At 36.0% G+C, this 21,413-nt stretch overlaps 1 protein-coding gene across 3 annotated transcripts in view; it reads right to left on the bottom strand.

The window, feature by feature from the left end:
• IMPG2 (interphotoreceptor matrix proteoglycan 2) overlaps positions 1–21,413 on the bottom strand; it is an 83,761-nt gene that overhangs the window by 46,432 nt on the left and 15,916 nt on the right. For all 3 annotated transcript variants that reach the window (XM_081797675.1, XM_081797686.1, XM_081797679.1), the window contains 5 exons: positions 18,717–18,748; positions 11,237–11,286; positions 10,259–10,341; positions 3,944–4,105; positions 111–169 (listed from right to left, as the gene is read on the bottom strand). In XM_081797675.1, the coding sequence (XP_081653801.1) occupies positions 111–169; positions 3,944–4,105; positions 10,259–10,341; positions 11,237–11,286; positions 18,717–18,748 (386 nt within the window). The remainder of the gene's footprint in view (positions 1–110; positions 170–3,943; positions 4,106–10,258; positions 10,342–11,236; positions 11,287–18,716; positions 18,749–21,413) is intronic.

The raw sequence follows: 21,413 nt of genomic DNA, 5'->3' as shown, positions 1-21,413 counted from the left end.
ATTACAGCACTCAAATCATTTGTTTTTAGAGCATACATAATAAACACAAAAAGATATTACACTGAAATAAAGAGTGCTACTGAACATGTACATTTTTAGAGTCTATTTACCTAAAATCAAGTACACGAATGTCCTTATAGCCTGGTAACCCAGTAAATGCATTCTCAACCTGTCAAAAATAAAAATAAAATTTATAGCTATGTAGAAATGTGAAAAAGTACATAGAAAATACTGCTTTTAAGAGTTGAATATAAAGTGCAATGTTTATAACTAGTAGAAGCTTATACATGTATACAGATACATAGTGGTCAGAAAGTTACATAAGAAAATTATAATAGTTAACAATGTTAGAAAATAGTTTTAACACAATGCTGTCACATTTTTCTTTTTAAATTTTGTCTTTTTAGGTTTTAATATATTTTAATATTAATTTTTTTCCAAATTATGAAAAGCAACTTCTTACTGACAAAGCACTGTTTTTTCCCCTTGTAGGATAAAATGTAGAAAAAAGCATTAGTTTCAAAAAATAAAGCTATAATAACATTTTTAAGTGTAATTGTTTGGATTAGAAATCTGGCTGCCGCATACACACTGACAAACAGTCAAGCATTTGTTTTCTGTAAGTGTGAAGTGTCTGATGGCATGTTTCCTGTTCCTACGATACAAGGGAACTGTGAACAAAGTCAACATTAGAAACTAGTCACAAGCTGAAGCTCAGCCCCCTGGAGACAGGCCCTTTTGACCGGGTGTCATGAAGGGGGTTATGAAGCAGTGACCAGGTAACTTAACTGGTCTAAAGATCAATTTATGAAACATCTACAATCTTTAAAATCCAGCCATGTAAATCAAGATGAGTTTAGTGACTAGAGGGAGGGAAAGAATGCTAACTGGACTAAAAATCTAAAAATAGTCAGGTGATGTATAAATACATATTTTAACATTGAACATTTAACCCACATTTCAGAAGGTACCAGTCTCAGTAGATAAGTCACTATGGAGCCAACACCAGAATAAGCCAACACCAGAATTGTTAGTGGACTTTGGAGACATCTCTGGGAATCTACTTTTAAAACTAAATCTTAGTACAATCAAGAGAGTGGGATTTTTAAAAAATCATGGTTCATGAAGATCTCAATGCCTTAAGGATAAAGAATCCAAACCCAAGTAACTCTATACCTATGATAATTTGCCTTGTTTTATTCTCTTAGCGGAAAGACAGAAATGCCATAATTCTTGTAGGATAAAAGTGGAGATGGAATCTTGCAGAATAGGAATCCAAAAATGAGTTCATCTCAGCTGTTTCTGCTGGCAAAGTAACTGTATACAAGCCTTATTTTATAGAACTCATACTGCCCTGCCCATCAACCATATTGGCTTTCATAAGATTAAAATGAATGTACCTAAAAGTATTCCATTAATTGCAAAATGTTATACAACTGTATGTAATTGCTATTGCTAGACCCATCTCATTTTGAGTTTTGTCATCTCTTGAGTCTAACCACGTACAAGTATTCTAATTCATCACATCTAGTTAGCTACTGTACAGGTTTGAAAGAATCATTCCACTTTATTAACATCAAGATTAATAATAGGTGTAATTTATTGAATGACTTCTATGTGCCTGATGCTTTACAATATTACTTCTAATCTTTGCAACAATGTCAAGAGTTACATATTTTCCCGATTTTATATATTGGAAAATTGAGATGTCAACTAACTTACCCAGGGTCATGCATTTGGTAAGTGACTAAATTAGAATTTATTTAACCTTAAATCTTTCCAATACCAAAGCCCATATTCTTCCCAATGAATTACATGCCTTTTCTTCCCCCCTGCCTCATGATAAAAATGTTATAGAATTGAGACCAGGACTGGGAAAACTGTGAAGCTCACTTTAACTTTTCATCTGAACTAAAATTAAGGTGATTCTATATGGTATAAAGGAAGGAACACTTTGAAGGGAAGGAGGAGACTTGATTTTCCCTTCTACCCCTAAAGGTTGAAATGACTATGAACAATTTACTTGGCCGCCTGGGCCTCAGCTGTAAAATAGCGATGCTTATCCACTTGGTTGCTGTGAACTAACAGACTTAAAGCAGCCTGCAGAACATAAGGCACTGTGCAAGGACACTGTGTTGATACTGTAGCTATCTTCAGGTATCGATGCTCCCAACGCTATTATGCTTACCTTTCTCTCTCTGATACTTGATGTTGTCCCAAGCTTATCTTACTCTTCTCATAAAAAAAAAGAATTCCTCCTGAACCTCAATCCTCTCCAATCAGGCTTTCTTTTTCCTTAAATATCTTCCCATATTATTACCTAGGAAATAATATCAAAGGAACAATCCCTGCGACTGTGCCCTGAAGGGAGAGAGCTAGAGGGGCCCCCTTCAATGTGCATTAAAACAGTGACAGAACCTTTCAGAGACACAACCTCTAACTGCTGCTTCACACAAGGAAGTGGCTGTTGGTAGACATTTCAGTGCAGGTAAGGGGACGGGGCTGAAGAGATCCTCCAGAGAAGAAACCACTTCATGCTAGGTCCAGACCCTTCCTCACCCCCAAATCACCTCAAGCCAAGAGCCATCTACCCATAATGTTGGAGATGTTTTTCAGAATGTTTATTAGACTTCTAGACTTTCTAAATATGAAATCATTTAGTGCAATTGTTTATCTAAACACTCAGGCCTACCAAGTTTCCTCACTCCAAGAGCAGAGAGAACCAGACAGCTGATCCAAGACACTATCTGATGCCTGGTGGCCACTGGCCTGGCTGACATTTCTTCTACATACCATACAGCCTTGCAACTTGGCCACACAGATAGGAAAAATAATTGTCTGGCTTACACTCCCCACGTCGGATGGCTACAATGATGCTGTTGCTGAGAGATGCACATTTCTTTTTCTCCTCTACACATAGTGTCTAGGGAAGGAAATGAGTCCAACATAATGGAACTGAAAAACTTGGGCAAGGAGAACCCCATCAAGAGGGATGGAAAAGAAATAAACAGGAAGGAATGATGTGCCCTGACACTGGACAGAAAGGGGAGATGGGCACTCAATGCCTTACCACACAAGAGGAAAGGCACACAAGAAGGGGGCCATCTATGGATCATTTTTGACTGAAAGAATCTTGAGTTCAAGTCCTATATAGAATTCTTCTGCAAATTAAAGTTGCAGGAGAGTCTAATGCATGATTCTTTAAAAAAAAAAAAAAGAAAGAAACAAAGAAAGAAAAACCACCTTTTAAAAAATACCTCCAACCAAGGAACAGAGATAGGAGGGAAATTTACTTTTCATTGGACACCCTTTTGTCCTTTTGAACTTGGTACTGTGTACTACTTATGTGTTAACTACCCCAAATTTTTCAGTTTAGAAAAAGAATATTAAATAGGAAATTAAAAGAAATTAAGTTTAATGTTCCTCCAAGAAAAACAATACACTGTATGTAGTTTCTTAAAGATACTCATTTCTCCAAATACTGTCAAGTTAAAACCATTCCATTGAATACATTCTTCTTTGGCTGTGCAGTAAAAGTTTGGAAATAGTATTTATTTATTAGCAGATGGTAAAGGTGTGTCAGATTTTGCTTCAATTAAATAAACTCATCTATCTTTCTGTGATCTTTTTACAGAGTTTTCTGAAGAAGTGGCTAAGTCACAGCCCTCTGAACCAAAGAGAAGAAGAGCTTGATTCCTTAACCTACCTTTAACCAGTTTTGTGAATATGGGAAATTTACAACCCAAGGAAAATGTCTTGTTAGTTAAAAAAGAAAGAGAGAAAGAGAGAGAGAGAAAGAAGGAAGGAAGGAAGGAAGGAAGAAAGAAAGAAAGGAAGGAAGGAAGGAAGGAAGGAAGGAAGGAAGGAAGGGAAAAAGGAAGAGGAAGAGGAAGGGAAAGGGAAAGAAAAGAAAAGATGAAAAACAAACCAAAAAATCACCCACCTCTGAAATAAACTCTTCTACAAGGTGCTGGTGGTGGAAGTTGGAGGGATCCTGTAGTTCTTCCCTATATTGTTCTCCCAAAAGGTGGATACTGAATTCCGCAATCTGCTCAGTTGCTGGTTTTGTGGATTCTTCTATCACATTCTCAATTTCATTGCTAATCTGGATTTTTAGAGAAAAAAACAATAAATGTCAATGTTTACTCATACAACCAACAAGTATCTCCTGATTGGTACATATCAGACACTATGTCAAAAGAAACTTCTAATGATGACCTTTTATACAGTATCTGACTTTGGAACTAATTGGGTGGACTTTAAGACACAGGCTAACATTAAAATTACTATGCATTTGTACATTTCTTTGAGCACACAATGACTGCTTCAGGGAAAGACAGAAAATTTTCCACAGATAACCACCAAAGTTGACCATCTTCTATCACATCATCCGTGAGTTTAAAAAGAGTTGACTATGCTAATAGTATCATCTAAAAATAGCCTAGAAGTGTTGTTCTCAAACTTTTTGGTCTTAGGGCCCATTTAAACTCTTAAAAATCATTGGGCACCTGGGTGGCTCAGTTGGTTAAGCGACTGCCTTCGGCTCAGGTCATGATCCTGGAGTCCCGGGATCGAGTCCCACATAGGGCTCCCTGCTCAGCAGGGAGTCTGCTTCTCCCTCTGACCCTCCTCCCTCTCGTGCTCTCTCTCATTCTCTCTCTCGCAAAAAAAAAAAAAAAAAATCATTAAGAAACACAAAGAAATTTGGTTTTTATGGGTTGTATCTATAGATATTTACCAGACAAAAAATTAAAGGGGAAATTTTTAAGAATATTTCTTAATTCATTTAAAAATAATAAACTCTTTATGCTGTAAAAAGGAATAACATTTTGCAAAATAAAAAATGAATGAAAAGAGTAACATTGTTTATATTTTTATAAATTCTTTAATTTGGTTGGCTTCAGACGAAGACAGTGGATTCTCATATCTGTTTCTGCATTCAATCAGTAATATGTTGCTTTAGTTGAAATATATGAATAAAAGTATTAGGAAAGGGAGAATTATATTAACAGCCTTTTCAGATAATTGTGGAGATTCTTTTTGTATACTATAACAAACTCAACAAGGGGTAGTTTCTTAAAGATTAGTGACTACATGGAATCTGAAACTGTATCAATGAACTTTTTGTACTCTGTAACAGTAAAATCCAGGTCTTCCAGTCCAAAGCTGCAACAATTTGAAAAATAAAATAAATAATGGATTATAATCCAAAGAATAAAATAAATATCCATGAGTCCATATTGATGGAAATAAGTGATTTAATAAATAAATGAGAAGTGACAATAGTGTCTTACAGAAGAATTCCAATAGTAAATGTAGAATGAGGGAAAGAAAGTATCACTACTACAATGCTACGGTAAAAAGTGCTACAGGGAAGATACACTTGAGCTCATCCATCTAAGTCCCTCCATTGTGATACACAAGAGAAGGGGTTGGAATGGAAGAATGGCTAGCCTAAGGGCTCCCAGCAAGCCAATGGCAGAGTCAGGAAGAGACTACAGAGGCTTTCCTTCAGTGTACCATTTTTCATCCGTGATAGATCACATAATCAGAGACCTTCAAAATCTCAGAATAGGAAAGTACCTTAAAGATCCCACTATCCCTTTGGATGCCTGAATTCTCTCTACAATATCCCTGACAAATGGTTGCTCATCCTAAGTTTAAATGGCCTGATGAGAAAGAGTCATGATTTTCAAAGGCAGACCATTACATTTCAAAAAAAAAATGCTCTCGGGGCACCTGGGTGGCTCAGCCGGTTAAGCATCTGCATTGGCTCAGGTCATGGTCCTGGGGTCCTGGGATGGAGCCCCACATCAGACTCCCTGCTCAGTGGGAATTCTGTTTCTCCCTCTCCCTCTGCCTCTGTCACCTCCTTGTGCTCTCTCTCTCTCTCTCTCAAATAAATAAATAAATCTTAAAAAAAAAAAACTCTCATGTTTGAGAAGTTCTTTAATTTTTTTTCTTTCTTCTTTGCCCTCCACAACTTGGTTCCTGCTTCGCTTTTCCAGCCCCATCTCCCTTTCCCCCACCTTTCACTATCCACTCCAGCCATGCTAAATTCCTATTTGCAGACCTAGGAAAATGCTAATTCTCTCTGGCCTAAGCAGTGCTACTCCCTTTGTTTTGAGACCTCAGGCCAAGACCTTTCCCCTGTCTCTTCTTCTGGTAACTTATATTCATCCTCAATTCAGACCTCACCCCCACCAGAAAATTTCTCAGAACTGCCCCTCAAAACTGACCCAATGCTCCTAATGCTCTCCTATTTCATTCTGCATTTACCCTATCATAGCACATACCACAAGGCAATTACAATGTATGTTTACTTCTCAGTATGCCTCCTGAAACAGTAACTGGCACATATCAGGCGCTCATATTTTTTGGCATTTTTTATTAAGGTATAATGGACATAAAACACATATTAGTTTCAGGTGTACAACGTAATGATTCCATATTTGTATGTATTGCAAGATGATCATCACAGTAAGTCCAGTTAACATCCATCACCATACACAGTTACAAATTTCTTTTTCTTGTGATGAGAACTTTCAAGATCCACTCTCCTAAATACTTTCAAATATGCAACACAGTACTATTAACTATAGTCACCATCATGTACATTACATTCCCATGACTTACTCATTTCTTAACTAGAAATTTATACCTTTTGACTCCCTTTACCCGTTTCATCCACTTCTACCCAAAGCTCTTAATATTAAGCCCAAATATATTTCCCTGTAAGCTCTACCACTGATCTCAGTTCTGTAATCTAGGACATATATAAAAACTGTAGTCACCAGAGAGCCATTCAAATGAGTACAAACAGCTATCATGACACCCCTGACTTCCCTAGATTTTCTCCTCCAGACATTTCTCAGGCTCTTAATACCTTCCTTAGAGTATGGTATACACAAATCAGATCTGATCAATTAAAATATGATAGGATATCACCACCTCTCTTATAATAGATTCTGTATTTCTACAAATACAACCTAAAACTACACTAGCTTTTACTAGTTTCACCCCAGTAACTGCATCATACTACTGATTCATACAGAGACTAACATCAACAAAAACTCTTAGTCTTAAGGAATTTTATATAAAACTTTGCATTTTTGATATTAAATCTTACCTTGCTAAATTTGGACAGAGACTTCCATTTCCAGTACTATTATAAAAGAAATATCCTTAGTAATCTTGCTGCTAGAGAATGCCTTAAGTGATGAATAAATATTTTTAAAAGTTTTAATGCATAGCTGGTTTGCAAGAAAGTAAAGAAAATGCCAAGGGGTCAGGAAAAACAGGTTAGAAAAATCCAGAGAGGTGAATCAGTGTTGTGTGAGTACATGGTTATATCCTCTGATACTTTGTAACCTAGGCTTGAGTTTTAAATACCACAAAGGGATAGGATAAAAAGTAAAAGGTGTGTACATGTTGAAAAGTCAGATCAAAGACTCCCATACACTAGTAAAGATGATAGCTGCACTTGTAGTGAGGATAGTATAAGGACATTCTTGTCAAATCACTATGCCATACACCTGAAGCTAATGTGACATTGTGTGTCAACTATACTTCAATTAAAAAAAAAAAAAAAGACTGCCACATAAAGCAAGGATTCTAAAAACTCAACAGACAATTTGAACAACCAATTAAACTAAGCTGAAGGAAGAATTAGTAAACTGGAACACATACCTAATTCTAACCCAGAGAGACAAAGAAATGGAAATTATTAAAGAGTGGTTAACAAACATGAAGGATAAAAGGAGGAGGTCAGAGGTTCAGTCACACAAGATAATAGCTGAGAATTTCTCCTATATCCATATTTGTTAAACTGCAGAATGCCAAATACCATATAGTATACTACTATATGTATTTATAGTATATATATATACTTACAGTATATATACTATAGTACTTATATATATAAAAGTGTATATATATATGTGTGTGTGTATATAGTAGTATACTATATAGTATTTCACAAAAAATGGGTATAGGAGTATATTTATTTATTTTGCTTTGGATTTGTTGTACTTCCTTAATGTAAAGCCTTATGGATATCATGAATTCTGAGAAATTTTCAGCTGTTATGTCTTATGATTAGATGTGTATGGATAGATAGAGATATATAGAGAGGAGATAGAGATATATCTTAAAAGTAGACAAAGAAAACAGCCAGAGGAATACAACTGAACTGATACACAAGTGAAAAACAACTGAACTGACAGTTCTCAGTATTAACAACAAAAGTTAGAATATAGTGAAATAAAACCTTGACCAGAAAAAAAAAAAAACCCTCAGTCTAGAATTTAGTACAGATTTAAATTTTTTCTATAATAAGGAGATAATAAAGAAATTTTCAGATGATCAAAAACTCGAACAAATGAGAGACTCTTACTAAAGTAATATCAGGAGCATATATTTCGAAAAGAAAATTATCCTAGAAGAGAGATCTAAAATGCAATAAAGAATTTTAAGAAAATAAAATAATAAACTTCCAGGTAGATGTAAAACAAACTTTATCAAAAACAAATATAATACAGTCTAAAAAAAAAGAAGAACAAATATAGGGGTGCCGGGTGGCTCAGTTGGTTGAGCATCCGACTCTTGATTTCGGTTCAGGTCATGACGTCAGGGTCTTGGGATCTGTCCCCATGTGGGGCTCTGGGCTCAGTGAAGAGTCTGCTTGTCCCTCTCCCTCTGTTCCTCTCCCCCTTCTCTCTCTCTCTCAAATAAATAAAATACTTTTTTTAATTTCTTAAAAAAGAACAAATATAATACAGTCTAATTTGTGGGATTGAAAAGAGAGAACTAAAAGAGAGAAAGAAAGAACAAAAATATCAAAAAATAGAATATAAATCAGTAGGGTGATTATTTGAATTACAATGTTCTAATATTCCTGCATTGCTTAAGACAAGGATCAAGATTCTGAAAAACTTAAATTTTGCTAGATTATACATTATAACTTAGGAGGTAACTTATAGGGTTTATATATTTTATACATATAATATAAATATTATAAATGCTAAACATAATAATATATATTATGTAACTTATAGGAAAACTACTGACAAAACAGAAATAAAGTATACAATTTCTATAACAGTAGATGGAAAATGTATTAGGAAAAAAATTGAACTGTAAAAGTGAAACTTCAGGCTTCATTTTGAACTAGAAGTACAAGCAATCTAATTCTTATTAGGTATGTCTATACTGCTTTGTTTTCTTACTCTATAAATTGGCTTTAAATAGTCTTTTTTTTTGGATATTAATGTTCCAATTGATTATACATAAATCCTTCATTTCTTAATTGTAGAGAATTCTATCTCATTCTATGAATGTTTCTAGACCTAAACCCACAACTATTCTGCTTCAAGTTCAGAACCACAGTATCACTTTTTATTCATTCATTCACAAATATTTATTTAATGACAATATTTCCCAGCACCACCTACTCTGGACAAAGTTGTACGGAGGGTGAATGTATTGATTCCAGCTTCCACTCACGGATCCCACATTACTACCAGCCTTGTTCAGTGACAGGGAAAGTGGTGGGGCAGAGTAGGGTGACTTAACCTGATTTCATATAAATTAAAATGTCCAAGCTGGGAAGAAATGGTACAAGGTAACTAAATTACACCTTTCTAGTGAATATGTTCAGTCAGAATTTACACTATATTAAGTAATCTAGGATTTATGAACCCTCAAATTTTAAAAATTCATATTTAACAAAATTTCTGACAAAATATTTCTATCTTCCTGGGCAGTCTATGTACTTTTTTTTTTAACCTGAATGTTATTGAAAGTAAACTTAATATTGTTTGGTGGACAGGTTACTGTTAATAATGATGCATTTAAAAACCACAGTATTTCTTGATTTTTTAACTACATAAAATCTACATCCTTTCCCTCTGGAGAAGAGAAGACTAAGTCCTGATCTATTATGAGATAGAATTATAGGCAAAATCCCCACAGTAAATTATTTCACATAGCCCACAAGAGACCATGAGTTTACCATGATGACAATTACCCAGGCTCCAAGTCATTTCATTTACAACTTGAAGCTCTCTCTTGCAAAAGCAGATTGACTCAGCTCTCCAAGGAATCTTAGATTCTTTTTAATACACTGGTTTTAAAATCCACAATACCTCCATAAAGGAAACCACATGAAGTCTTGTGTAATTTGGCAATGGAATATAAGTCTCTCTTAACCCCTGTTCTTCATGTTAGAAACTAAATAACAAAACACAGCATCACTCACACTCTCCTCAGGCCTCTCCTTGATATTCTCTGAGGTACCTTCATAGGAGGTCACCCCTGGATATGGAACACTGAGAATAGCACCTAAGTAGAAAAACAAAATCATGTATGTGAATTCAGAATCATATCAGGAAATAACAAACTGACTTCAAAACAATTCCTGTAAGTCATTTGTTTTTCCATCCTGGAAATTCAGTATATTTTAACCTTAAGACACATTTGCATAGATCTTCCTAGAACAGAAAATAATTATAACTCATTCATTCATTCATTCAACAGCATTTAATGAGCATCTACTTATGCCAGCCACTATGCAAGATGCTAAGGATACAGACAAAATTTTTATCCTTAAGGAGCTATCTAGTAAAGAGGACAGATACTGAAAAAAGTAATACCACCAGACAGGAAAAGTGGGTGAAGGTTGGAGACTGGCTATGAACTGATCATTGTTGAAGCTGGGCCTCATTGTGCAATTCTTATTTTTTGTATATGTTTGAAATTTCCAATAAACAAAAGCTTTTTTAAAAAAATTAAAAATAAATAAAGGAACACCAATTCATAGGAGACACAGAGATCAAAGAAACACCTTAAAGTGTACCACAAGGCAATCAGAAAATCCTTACTCTGAGAAACTCTTGCAAGACAAATGACAAATGGTGGAACTAGAAAGGTTCTACCTGTTGCATAAGTAGTGGTTACAGAGTGTTTGCCTTAAAGTAATTCTTTAGGTTGTACTTTTTTTTAAGTAGCTTTCTGATTTTTATTAGACTTAATAATTAAAGATCTTTAAGTACCCACAACATAATGCCATACAATTAATGAAAACACAATCACTTCTTCTTGAGACTCTTGAACAACACATAAGGAAAGAGAAACCTGATATTTTTTAAATGTGAGCTGAAATGTGTGCTTGCTCACAAGATCATCTTAAGGCATAAATAATTTAAAAAGAAAAGTGAATAAGTGCACAAGAGCATACCTCCTGATGTTGAGGTATCACCAACAGGAAACGGAGATGACAATTCAGGGCTAAGGTTAAAAAAGATGTTTAAAGTTAATAAAGATGATAGAAATATGTGCATATATTTTGAGGTTTGTTTTCCAAAAAGGAATTCACTAGGTCTTCAAACAGGGCTCCCAAACCCAAGGAAGTACTGATTTAACAAAGTTTAAAAAATAATAGTCTTCATAATTCATTTTACATTTGTTAGTTTTTGCTCAAGTAGAATCACACTAAAGTACTCCTCTACTTACTATTCCATCGGCCTGTGTTGATTTCTTCTCAGTTTTATTAGTATGTGAAATTATTTGTTGATTTATTTATCTCCTTCTTTATCTCTGTCTCCAATCTCTAGAATGGCATTGTCATGGTAGTCACTGGATATATGTGCTAATTTAAATTAACTAAAATTAAATAAAGTTTAAAATTCTGATCCTCATTCACACTAGCCACATTTCAAAAGCTCCATAGTCACATGTGCCTAATGGCTACCATATTTGACAGCACAGTAAAGAACATTTCCATCATCACAGAAAGTTCTATTAAACAGGACTGCCATAACAATATAAATTCTGTGAGATTAGGAACCTTGTCTGCCATATTCTTACTCTATCTCCAGCCTAAAATAGTACCTGCCATTTAGTAGGCACTAAATAGTTATTTTTAGAATAAAAGAATAAACAAATATTATTAGCCAGGGAGTGAACAAGACATCTGGCATATAGCTGTGGATAAACACACATGATCTATTAAAGTTACAGTCTTACAGAAAATAGATGGCAAATAAATGATTACAAATGTAACACGTAGTAAGGTAGGAGAGTACTTGCTGCTAAGGAAAAAAATATAAGCACAGATCTCATCTCATTGGACAGATCATAGAAATCATAAAATTTTTTTATATAAAGAAAGTCAAGCTTAGAGAAATGACTTGCTGTAGGCCACACTGCTAACAGGCTGCAAGTCACCCAGCTATCCTTTAACCATGCCACTTTGCAACGACAAGAGAAGATCAAAAGGTAATCTGAGTGGCACCTGGGTGGTTCAGTCGGTTAAGTGTCTGCCTTTGGCTCAGGTCATGATCCCAGAGTACTGGGATCAAATCCTGGGATGGAGTCCCAAGTCAGGCTCCCTGCTCAGTGGGGAGTCTGCTTCTCCCTCCCCCTCTGCCCCTCCCCCTCAAATAAATAAATAAATATAAAATCTTTATTAAAAAAAGATAGTCTGAGAAGTCCCTCCTCTAAAGGAAAGAAAGTGGGTTTCTGCAAGTCCAAATTTCCACATACCCCAAAAATATAAAATTTAAAGTACTACTATACTTTTAGAAAGTCTCATTTATTTGTTTTAAAGTTTTATTTATTTAAGTAATCTCTGCACTCAATGTGGGGCTCAAACTCATGACCCCAAGATCAAGAGTCACATGCTCTTCTGACTAAGCCAGGCAGGCACCCCTTAGGAAGTTTTAGAACTTTAAAGTTTGTATATGGATATGTCCTAAGGGAAAAGGGATGTTACGTTAACCTTTTACAAAGGAGTTCAAAGGTGATTACACCTGTTGGATGGTGATTACATTACTGTTAAGGGTTGAAAACTGTGTTCAACTTTATACAAGTGAGCTTCCTAAGGTGATTCAATTATAGTCAAAAATGTCTCCCTCACAGACTTGCCAATGTGCCAGTGAGTCTCATCTTCAGACAACTCCTTTAGATTGCCCTATTGCTCTAAATTAGGTCACAGTGGTGGGACAGGGGGTTACTCAAAGCCAACAGATAAACATGGCAGACATCTTGAAGCATCAATATTACTTGAAGCATAGGCAGGTGGGGAACTAAGTAAGAATTGATGTGTAATTCAAAATATTTTAATATTAAAACAAATATGGCTACATTGTGAAATTGAATATAAAGTTAAAATTAAAAGTAAGATATTAAATATGATAATTCAAAGATATTTCATGACTGGAACTCCAGTGGGGGAGTCAACTAGGACCATGTTCCCTAAACTCCCAGGCTTTGGTAGAAAATTTGAGAAACTGGGGCACCCGGCTGGCTCAGTTGGTGGAGCATGCAACTCTTGATCTCAGGGCTGTAAGTTCAAGCCACACAGTGGGTGTAGAGATTACTTAAAAAATTAAAACATCTTTAAAAAAAAAAGAACAAGAAAGAAAATTTGAGAAACTGAGTTTTTAAAAATCTCATAAAGATTTTTCAGCTTTTTAAAAATACCATCTAGAAAGAATAACATTTTAAACCATTACACCAAACCCATCACTTTTGGTTATTTAGAAGCATTTGCAGGAAATTGCTTCTCAGTGAGCTGTCTGTCATCTAGAAGAACCTAAAGAATACAACATCTGGATAAGTCATTATGATGAATGATGAGTGGAGAAAGGGCCTAGGTGACGAGAAAGCATCAAGAGGCTTCTCGGGTTGCAGGGAGTAGAGCTAAAACAAGTAAGATTCAAATGGTTTGGGGACAGATATTAACATAATCAGGCTTGAATAGGGTCTATCAGTTGTCCACAAGGCAGAACACCTTGCCAATACCTTCATTTTATAGAGGAAAAAACGAAGTCCAAATGAATAAAGCAATTTTTCCTGGGTGACACAATTTATATGGCCCAAGGTCATACCTAAAATTCCTAACCATATCTAATTCCCCTTTCAATAATAACAACAGCAAGAATGAGTACCACTAAGTTTATCATGTGTCAAGTACTGTGTTAAGTGTTTCATCTTGCTTAACTCATTTAATTCTGGTAACAATCTTAAAAGGAAGATACTATTATCCCCATTTATACATATGAGGAGACTAATACTAGAGGAGGTTAAGAATTTGCTCAGAGTCACACAGCTAGACAATGGAGGAACTATGATGTAAAACAGGCCCACCTGATTCCAGAAACCTCTCTCTCACTCATCTTAATTCCTCACAACATGGCCTTTCTGTGAGCTATATTGACTAGAAGGGCAACCAAGATGGTTTCACTTGGTTGTAATAATGGCCTACATAAACTTAACAACCTAAAAGTCAAGGTGTATAAGGTCCCATAAAAAGGAAGGGAAACCCAATCAAAGTTGGAGAGCTATGGAGAGCAACCAGGCATGAAGAACAAAGAGGTCAAAGTAAGACAGAGGGGGCCAAAGCACAACACAAGTAACTAGAACAGGAAGTTGGAACGACATGGCAAAGTAACCAGACCTCACCTGGTTTCAGTCAAATTATCCCCCACATCAAGATCACATTTGATAAATAAGTCACAGGGATAAAGATGATTAATAGGAAATATAGTCAATAATATAACAATAACTTTGTATGGTAACAGATGGTAATTACACTTATAATGGTAAGCATTTTGTAATGTATATAGTTGTTGAATAACTATGTTGCTCACCTGAAACTAACATAATATTGTATGTCAACTATACTTCAATTAAAAATAAAATTTTTTTTAAATTTAAAAAGAGAAGTATTGGAACTAAAAAATAAGTAAATAAATTAAATCTAAGCTAATTCTCTAGGGAAGTATTCACAACAGAGAAGTCTGTTTACTTCCGTAGAACTAGATTTCACTTACTGAATTCAAAATAACATTTTAAAGATGGTAAGTAGGCAATGCTCAGTAATTCAAATCTCTTGTCCAACAGTCCAACGCTTAATCCCTCATTTTCCCACTCTCCTTTCAAAAAAGAGGAAAAAAAACCACTTAACAACAAGAATCCTTTCAACATGTTCTCATTAGGTATGCCTCCTGCAGGGATCCCCTAAAATGTCACAACAGAATAGAACACAGAGTTGTATTGAGTTTGGAGACAGAAATACTACTTTCATTTCTAGGCCAAACCACAAATGTGAAATCGTTCAGCTAAGACCTTTAGCTTAATACCAGCAGTGAACAACCTCCTACTTTCTCATTTCCTCAGCTCATCCAGCACATAATTTATTACTCACCTCTACTGCCTCATCCTATCAGAATTCAGGTGAGATTGTACCAAAAGATATCAGAGACACATGGAGTATAAATTTAAAAACAAGCCAAGCATAATTTCCTATCTAGATTACTACTCCCCTTGACAATTTTCTATACTTTGCTTTGCTCTTGAATCTGTTAACTATGATCAGCACAGGACAACAAAAGAACTCAAGGCACAGGGCCAGGAATCCTGGGTGTTAGTCCCAGAAGTATCATTAACTTTGTTATGCCTTAGAGAAATATCTCAGTTGCTCTGAGCCACAAGAACTTAATCTCCAAAACAGGAATACCTCCTTATACTATCTATTTCCCAAAGGTATAATGAAAGCTAAATAAGATATTATATATGCAGAAGCATTATAAAACTAGGAGATGCTTAACAAATATAAAACAGAGGGTAATGGAAGAGGGACACGTGTCCCAAACAGAATAAAATATTTGCTAAAAAAAAATGTATATTTGGCTTTCTGATCTATGATAGGCATCCTCAATGACAAATATAAGTTAACTGAGGTACAAAAAAAAAAAATGCCAAAGAACAGTCCTTACACCAAGAATATTACCAGAGACCTGATAATAAACTTGAGTAATTGAGCAGAAACTCAGTTATTCATTTAACAACTATTTGGTGAGCACATATTCCAGGTGGGGTTTTGTACTGGTTATTGAGACTTCACAGTAAGTCCAGAAGGCAGGTGGTTAAGCATTGAGTGGAGCTAAGTGGAGATGCTTTCAAGATACCCAGCTATAATGGGTATAAAGGGCTGGAGGAAGGCCTTTTGGTAACATGGGAGAGACTTGAGTATGTTCAAATGCTAATAAGGAGTTAGTAATGGGAGAAGCTGAAGACTCAGGAGAGACAAAGAAACAATGGTAGGAAGATGTGTAAGAGTTAAGATGGGATGTGAGATCCTAAGTAAGGCAGAAAAAAAATTTTTTAAAGACACAGAGCAAATGATTGTAGGGGAAGCTTAAAGTGATACAGAACAGAGTATTTGGTGCAAGTCATATGTCAGCACGTTAGGTTTGAGTTCACATAGAAGCAGCAATTTAAGTCACAGAAAAGAAGTTTGATAAGTAGAATAGTGGCCCCTCAAAGTCATCCACATCCTACTCCCCTGAATCTGTGAATATGTTAAGTTACATACAAAGGGGAATTAAGGTTGCTAATCAGCTGCCCTTAAAATAGGGAGTATAACCAGGTTCATCCAGGTGGATCCAGCATAATCATTAGGATCCTTAAATGTGGAAGGAGGAGGCAGAAGAGTGTCAGAGTGATAAAATGTGAGAAAGACTTGACCGGCCATGACTAGCTTTGAAGATGGAAGGGGGTCATGAGCCAAGCAATCTGGGTAGTTTCTAGAAGCTGGAAAAGGTAAGAAAACAGTTTCTCCCTTAGATCTTCCAGAAAGGAATGTAAACCTGGCAACACCTTAAGACCCATGTCAGATTTCTGAATGACATAACTGTAGGACAAATTTGTGTTGTTTTAAACTACCAAAGTTTGTGGTAATTCGCTACAGTGGCAATAAAACCTAACACAAGAATCTCAACACAGAGAATACAAGACTAACCTCAAAAAAAATCATAAAAATAAATTTGAATATAGAAAAATGGTGGGCAAATTAGGGTTTCAGTGGATCACTATAGTACTCAAGTGGGAGAAAGATGGCTTAGAGAATTCTTAGGCCCCTCCCAGGGTTTCGCTCCCAGGTTACCTAACCCCAGGTCACCACTTTCAGCAACTACCACAGTTGGCAGTTCTCACCCCACCCCAACCTGGTCTGCTCTAGTTACATGGGAAAGAAGCTTTAAACTTTAAAATTCTCAAAATTCACTTATATTTTCATATGTGTGTTTATTTTTATACATACATTATTTTCTAAGAATGGTAAATAATATTTTGAGTCCCTTATTATACCTACTACAGACAGTGCCTTAGCAATAAAAATATATAATCCAGTCAGTCCTGCTATGATGCTTATTTGTGAATTTGTTCCAATGTGATTAATACAGTAGGAGACAACTGACCACAGTGCAAAATTTCTTCTTTACTTATACATAATCTCATTCTAAGAAATGCTAGGTAGCTGTGGAAAACTGCACCCAGTTGAAGTGAGTCCCACAGAAAGACTTAAAACATACACACACTACACCTTAAACATCTTCCAGCTACCTACTGTGTGATAAGCCACAACCAGCCTCATATGGTGTTACAACTGTCCATCCTATTTCAGATAACCCTCCTTCCACCACTTTATAGTAACCCACAAGCTATACACTTGCTTACGTCCACTTCCCAAGTAAACTTCAGAGCTTCTTCCAGGTTAAATGCCATGAGTACTACGGTATTTACAAGCTTCTTAACCACATAAGATGTGGAAAAGGTGCTATCATTTTCATTAGGTACAACCATGAAGATTACTAGGACAGGTGGGACTTAGCAGAGTATTTAGTTCACTGCCTGTGTGTTGAATAGCAATCACAAGGAACTTCCAAGCTCTGTTCTAGGTGGAGAAGAGCCCACACCCAAGAAACCACGTGGCCCAACATCTAAATGGGTGCTCAATCCCAGTCCCAAGCAGAGACTCAGTGGTAACATTAGCTGTATGAATAAGTGAGACCACACAAAGTCCCCTTCCCTCCTGTTTACTCATGTTTGATTTGAAACCTACACATACCCCACTAGCACTCACATGTGTACTCCCACTCTGCTTTTGCCTGGACTCTGCTGCCCAGTTTGGATCTCTAGACACTGACTCACTTAACTGGTTTTTCAGCCTGTCTTTTTTTCTAATTTGAAGCAAAATTCTGGACTCTGACCTGGATTTTATGCCCTAATGGTGTTTTTCTATATAATTACCCACATACTGGCATAATCTAGATACTCTGAGTATGGACAGAATTGAAATCTTTAATCCTTACACACTCAAAATCCCTCACCTTCCATGAGCAGCTTTGTACTGCTATTGCTCAGGAGCCAGAAATGACCTTAATCCTAAGACTAAAGGCCAGTAGAGCCAAGAATCCTAATATTGGAGGATTCATCAAGGTTGTGTTATTCCTATATTTCAAGCTCATAATCATCATTTCTCAGTAAAGTGATCCATACCACCAACCATCATTTAATAAACTGCCACTAAGATGTACCATTTCATAACATTTTTACTCTTAGCCCATAAGCCTCAACAAAAGTAGATCATTCCATATTCCATTTCCAGAAATCTATTTTCTCACCCAAGAGAAAGGAACAAGTCTGCCTCCTGGCAAGGTTAGAAAGTAAACAAGCACAGTGGCTGTGATTGTAGTCTTGAAAGGGAAGTGGCCTCAACAGGAGGAAAAGCATTTGGGACCAACCCACAGCCCTGGTCATTGCCGGAACCAGCAAGAAAATAGAAAGGGGTCATTAAATTTGGTGTGAGTCTTGGAATAGGTATTACACGTCTCTGTTGCCAAAATAAAATTAGGGGGAAAAAAGACACTCACCTGCTTACAGTTTCCTTTGTATATGTCAGTTTCTAAGGAAAACAAAGATAAAAATGACTCTGTGAGTTAATGACAGTTATTAAGCAGTAAATGAAATTTATTGCATAGAAAACACTAATGCCCTAACATTATATTGTTCTTTTATAAATCTATGCTGTTATTTTCTATGGTTAGACAAATAGTTAAAGCAAGGTACTAACAATGCCAAGTTTGTTTGGGGACCGTGGGAATGTCCTGGCACTCAGTCTCTGTTTATGTTTCCAAAAGTTCTTGAGCTTTTTTTTAATGGGCACAGATTAACAGACTTTACTTGTTAATCATTTCAAAAAGATCTACAAATTGGGAGATTGGTAGAGTTCTACTTTAACCTTCCATGGACTGAGAATCAAAGTTTTTTGTGATCTAACATATTTATAGAAACTCTTATACTAGAATAATATAAACATGTGGATAAAATAAATGCTAAATCCATTTCTCCAGAATTCAGGCAAAAAAGATACACTGTACCAATAATTGGATTATTCCTCTGGGGCATTCCAAAACAAATTGTTCCTAAGTTTCCTCTAAATTAGTGGTTTTATTTTGAGACCAATATAATAAAAAGAACACTAACTTAGAAGACCTAGTTTCAAGTCCTATTTTCTCTTGCTTGGTAATGGAGGCAAAACCCAAAATCCTTCACTTTCTCATCTGTAAAACAGAGAAACTATTATTCTAAATAACTCTCACGATAATTATAAATAACTCACTGCTCTTACAAACTCTCCTAGAATAATCTCAGCCACTCTAAATGTTTTCAATTACTACCTCAAGCCTGGTGACTCCTACAAGCTATATTTATAACTCAGAGCACTCTCCTTGGATTCATACCTAAATTCCAGGCAATTCACATTTCACAGGTGGCTCAAAACACATTCAAAAGTGAACTCAATCTCCCGCCTACATATACAAAACTGCTTCTCTGCCTGAGTTCTTGTTCTTAGTCATCCAAACTAGAAACAGGGAGGTTTCCCAGGCCATTTCCTCAACCTCTCACACTCCCATTCAACCTATCACAGAGTCCTGCTAATCTTTTTCCCTATTTGTATCCCTCATGCTTCCTTTCTGCATCTCATGTCTAGTTAGGACCCTCAATTCCTCAGGCATGGAGTAGTAACTAGTCTCCCTGATCCCTCTAATCCACCCCATAGTGTATAGAGACCATAATGACCTTTTTAAAATTCAAAACTGTCCAATCAGTCCGTCACTCACCTACTTACAACCCCTCAATGATTTCCTATCATCCACAGAGTTATCTACTCTTAACAGTCTGATCTCCTGTCACTTCTAATCTACCCTTCTGGTATGTTGGCCCAAGTCATTCCCTACAAACATTTGGCTTATGCTGTCCCCTCTGCCTGGACTGTTCCTCCCAAACTCCTCCTCATTCAGCTAACTTGTACTTGTTATTTAAGACTCAATCCAGGTGACATATCACCCCCTTTGTCTGCATGTTGTACTAATATGTCACTTAAAGTATACTTCCAATGCCTTCTAATCTTACCTTCCTAAAATTTCTGCTTGTGAAAAATACCTTCCAATGTAACATCACAAGAAACTGTTGTATATCAGGGAACGATACATCAAAAACTAATGATGTAAAAAAAAAAACAAAAAAAAACTAATGATGTACTGTATGGTGACTTAACATAATAAAAAAAAAAGAAGCTGTTGTATGGTAATACTAACTCTATGTCATGTGTATTTGTTGCTCTGTCAGCTAATCCTTTATTATGGACACAATTGAGATGGACAACACTGATATAAATGTAAATGTGTGTGTGTAGATATGTGTATGTGTATTTTTTTTTCACTGAATAGCTATTCCATATTAGCAAATTTAGCAGTTTGCAAAGGTGGCAATGACTGAGAAGGGAGGCCCAATGGTAAACGGGAAAAAACATAAACTTTTTAAAAAAGAGAAGTGGGTTTGAATTTAAGCTCCAGCCCATCTGGTTTTGTAATCTAGAATAAGGAATAACTCTGATGCTTAAGGTCCTTATCTATAAATTGGGGATATTAGTACCTCCTTGTAGGTTTGTTGTTTATTAAATATAATGTTTTAATGGGCTTACTATGTGGCCTGGTACATGGAATATACTAAATAACTGGTAGCTATTCTCATAATTATTAATATTGAACAGTTAAAAATGTGACAGAAGACTCTCTCTCAAATAAATAAATAAATAAAAATCTTTAAAAAAATGTGACAGAATTGGGGCATCTGGGTGGCTCAGTCATTAAGCGTCTGCCTTCAGCTCAGGTCATAATCCCACAGTCCTGGGATTGAGCCCCGCATTGGGCTCCCTGTTCAGCGGGAAGCCTGCTTCTCCCTCTCCCACTCCCCCTGCTTGTGTTCCCTTGCTCACTGTCTCTGTCAAATAAATAAAATCTTAAAAAACATTAAATAAATTTTAAAAATTTTAAATGTGACAAAAAGAAGAAAAAAATGTAACACCTTGGCTTAAAATGTGAGTTACTGTGATTAAAAGTTGAGTACATTTTAAAACACACAAAAACTGAAATAAGTCAGTCAGAGAAAGACATGTATCATATGATCTCACTGATATGAGGAATTCTTAATCTCAGGAAACAAACTGAGGGTTGCTGGAGTGGTGGGGAGTGGGAGGGATGGGGTGGCTGGGTGATAGACATTGG

The sequence above is a fragment of the Leptonychotes weddellii genome, chromosome 1, assembly GCF_054177405.1.
Source record: "Leptonychotes weddellii isolate Sample4059 chromosome 1, ASM5417740v2, whole genome shotgun sequence".
NCBI classification, from domain to species: Eukaryota; Metazoa; Chordata; class Mammalia; order Carnivora; family Phocidae; genus Leptonychotes; species Leptonychotes weddellii.
The sequence above is the reverse complement of the archived record's forward strand: the minus strand, read 5'-3'. Positions and strand labels throughout refer to the sequence as shown.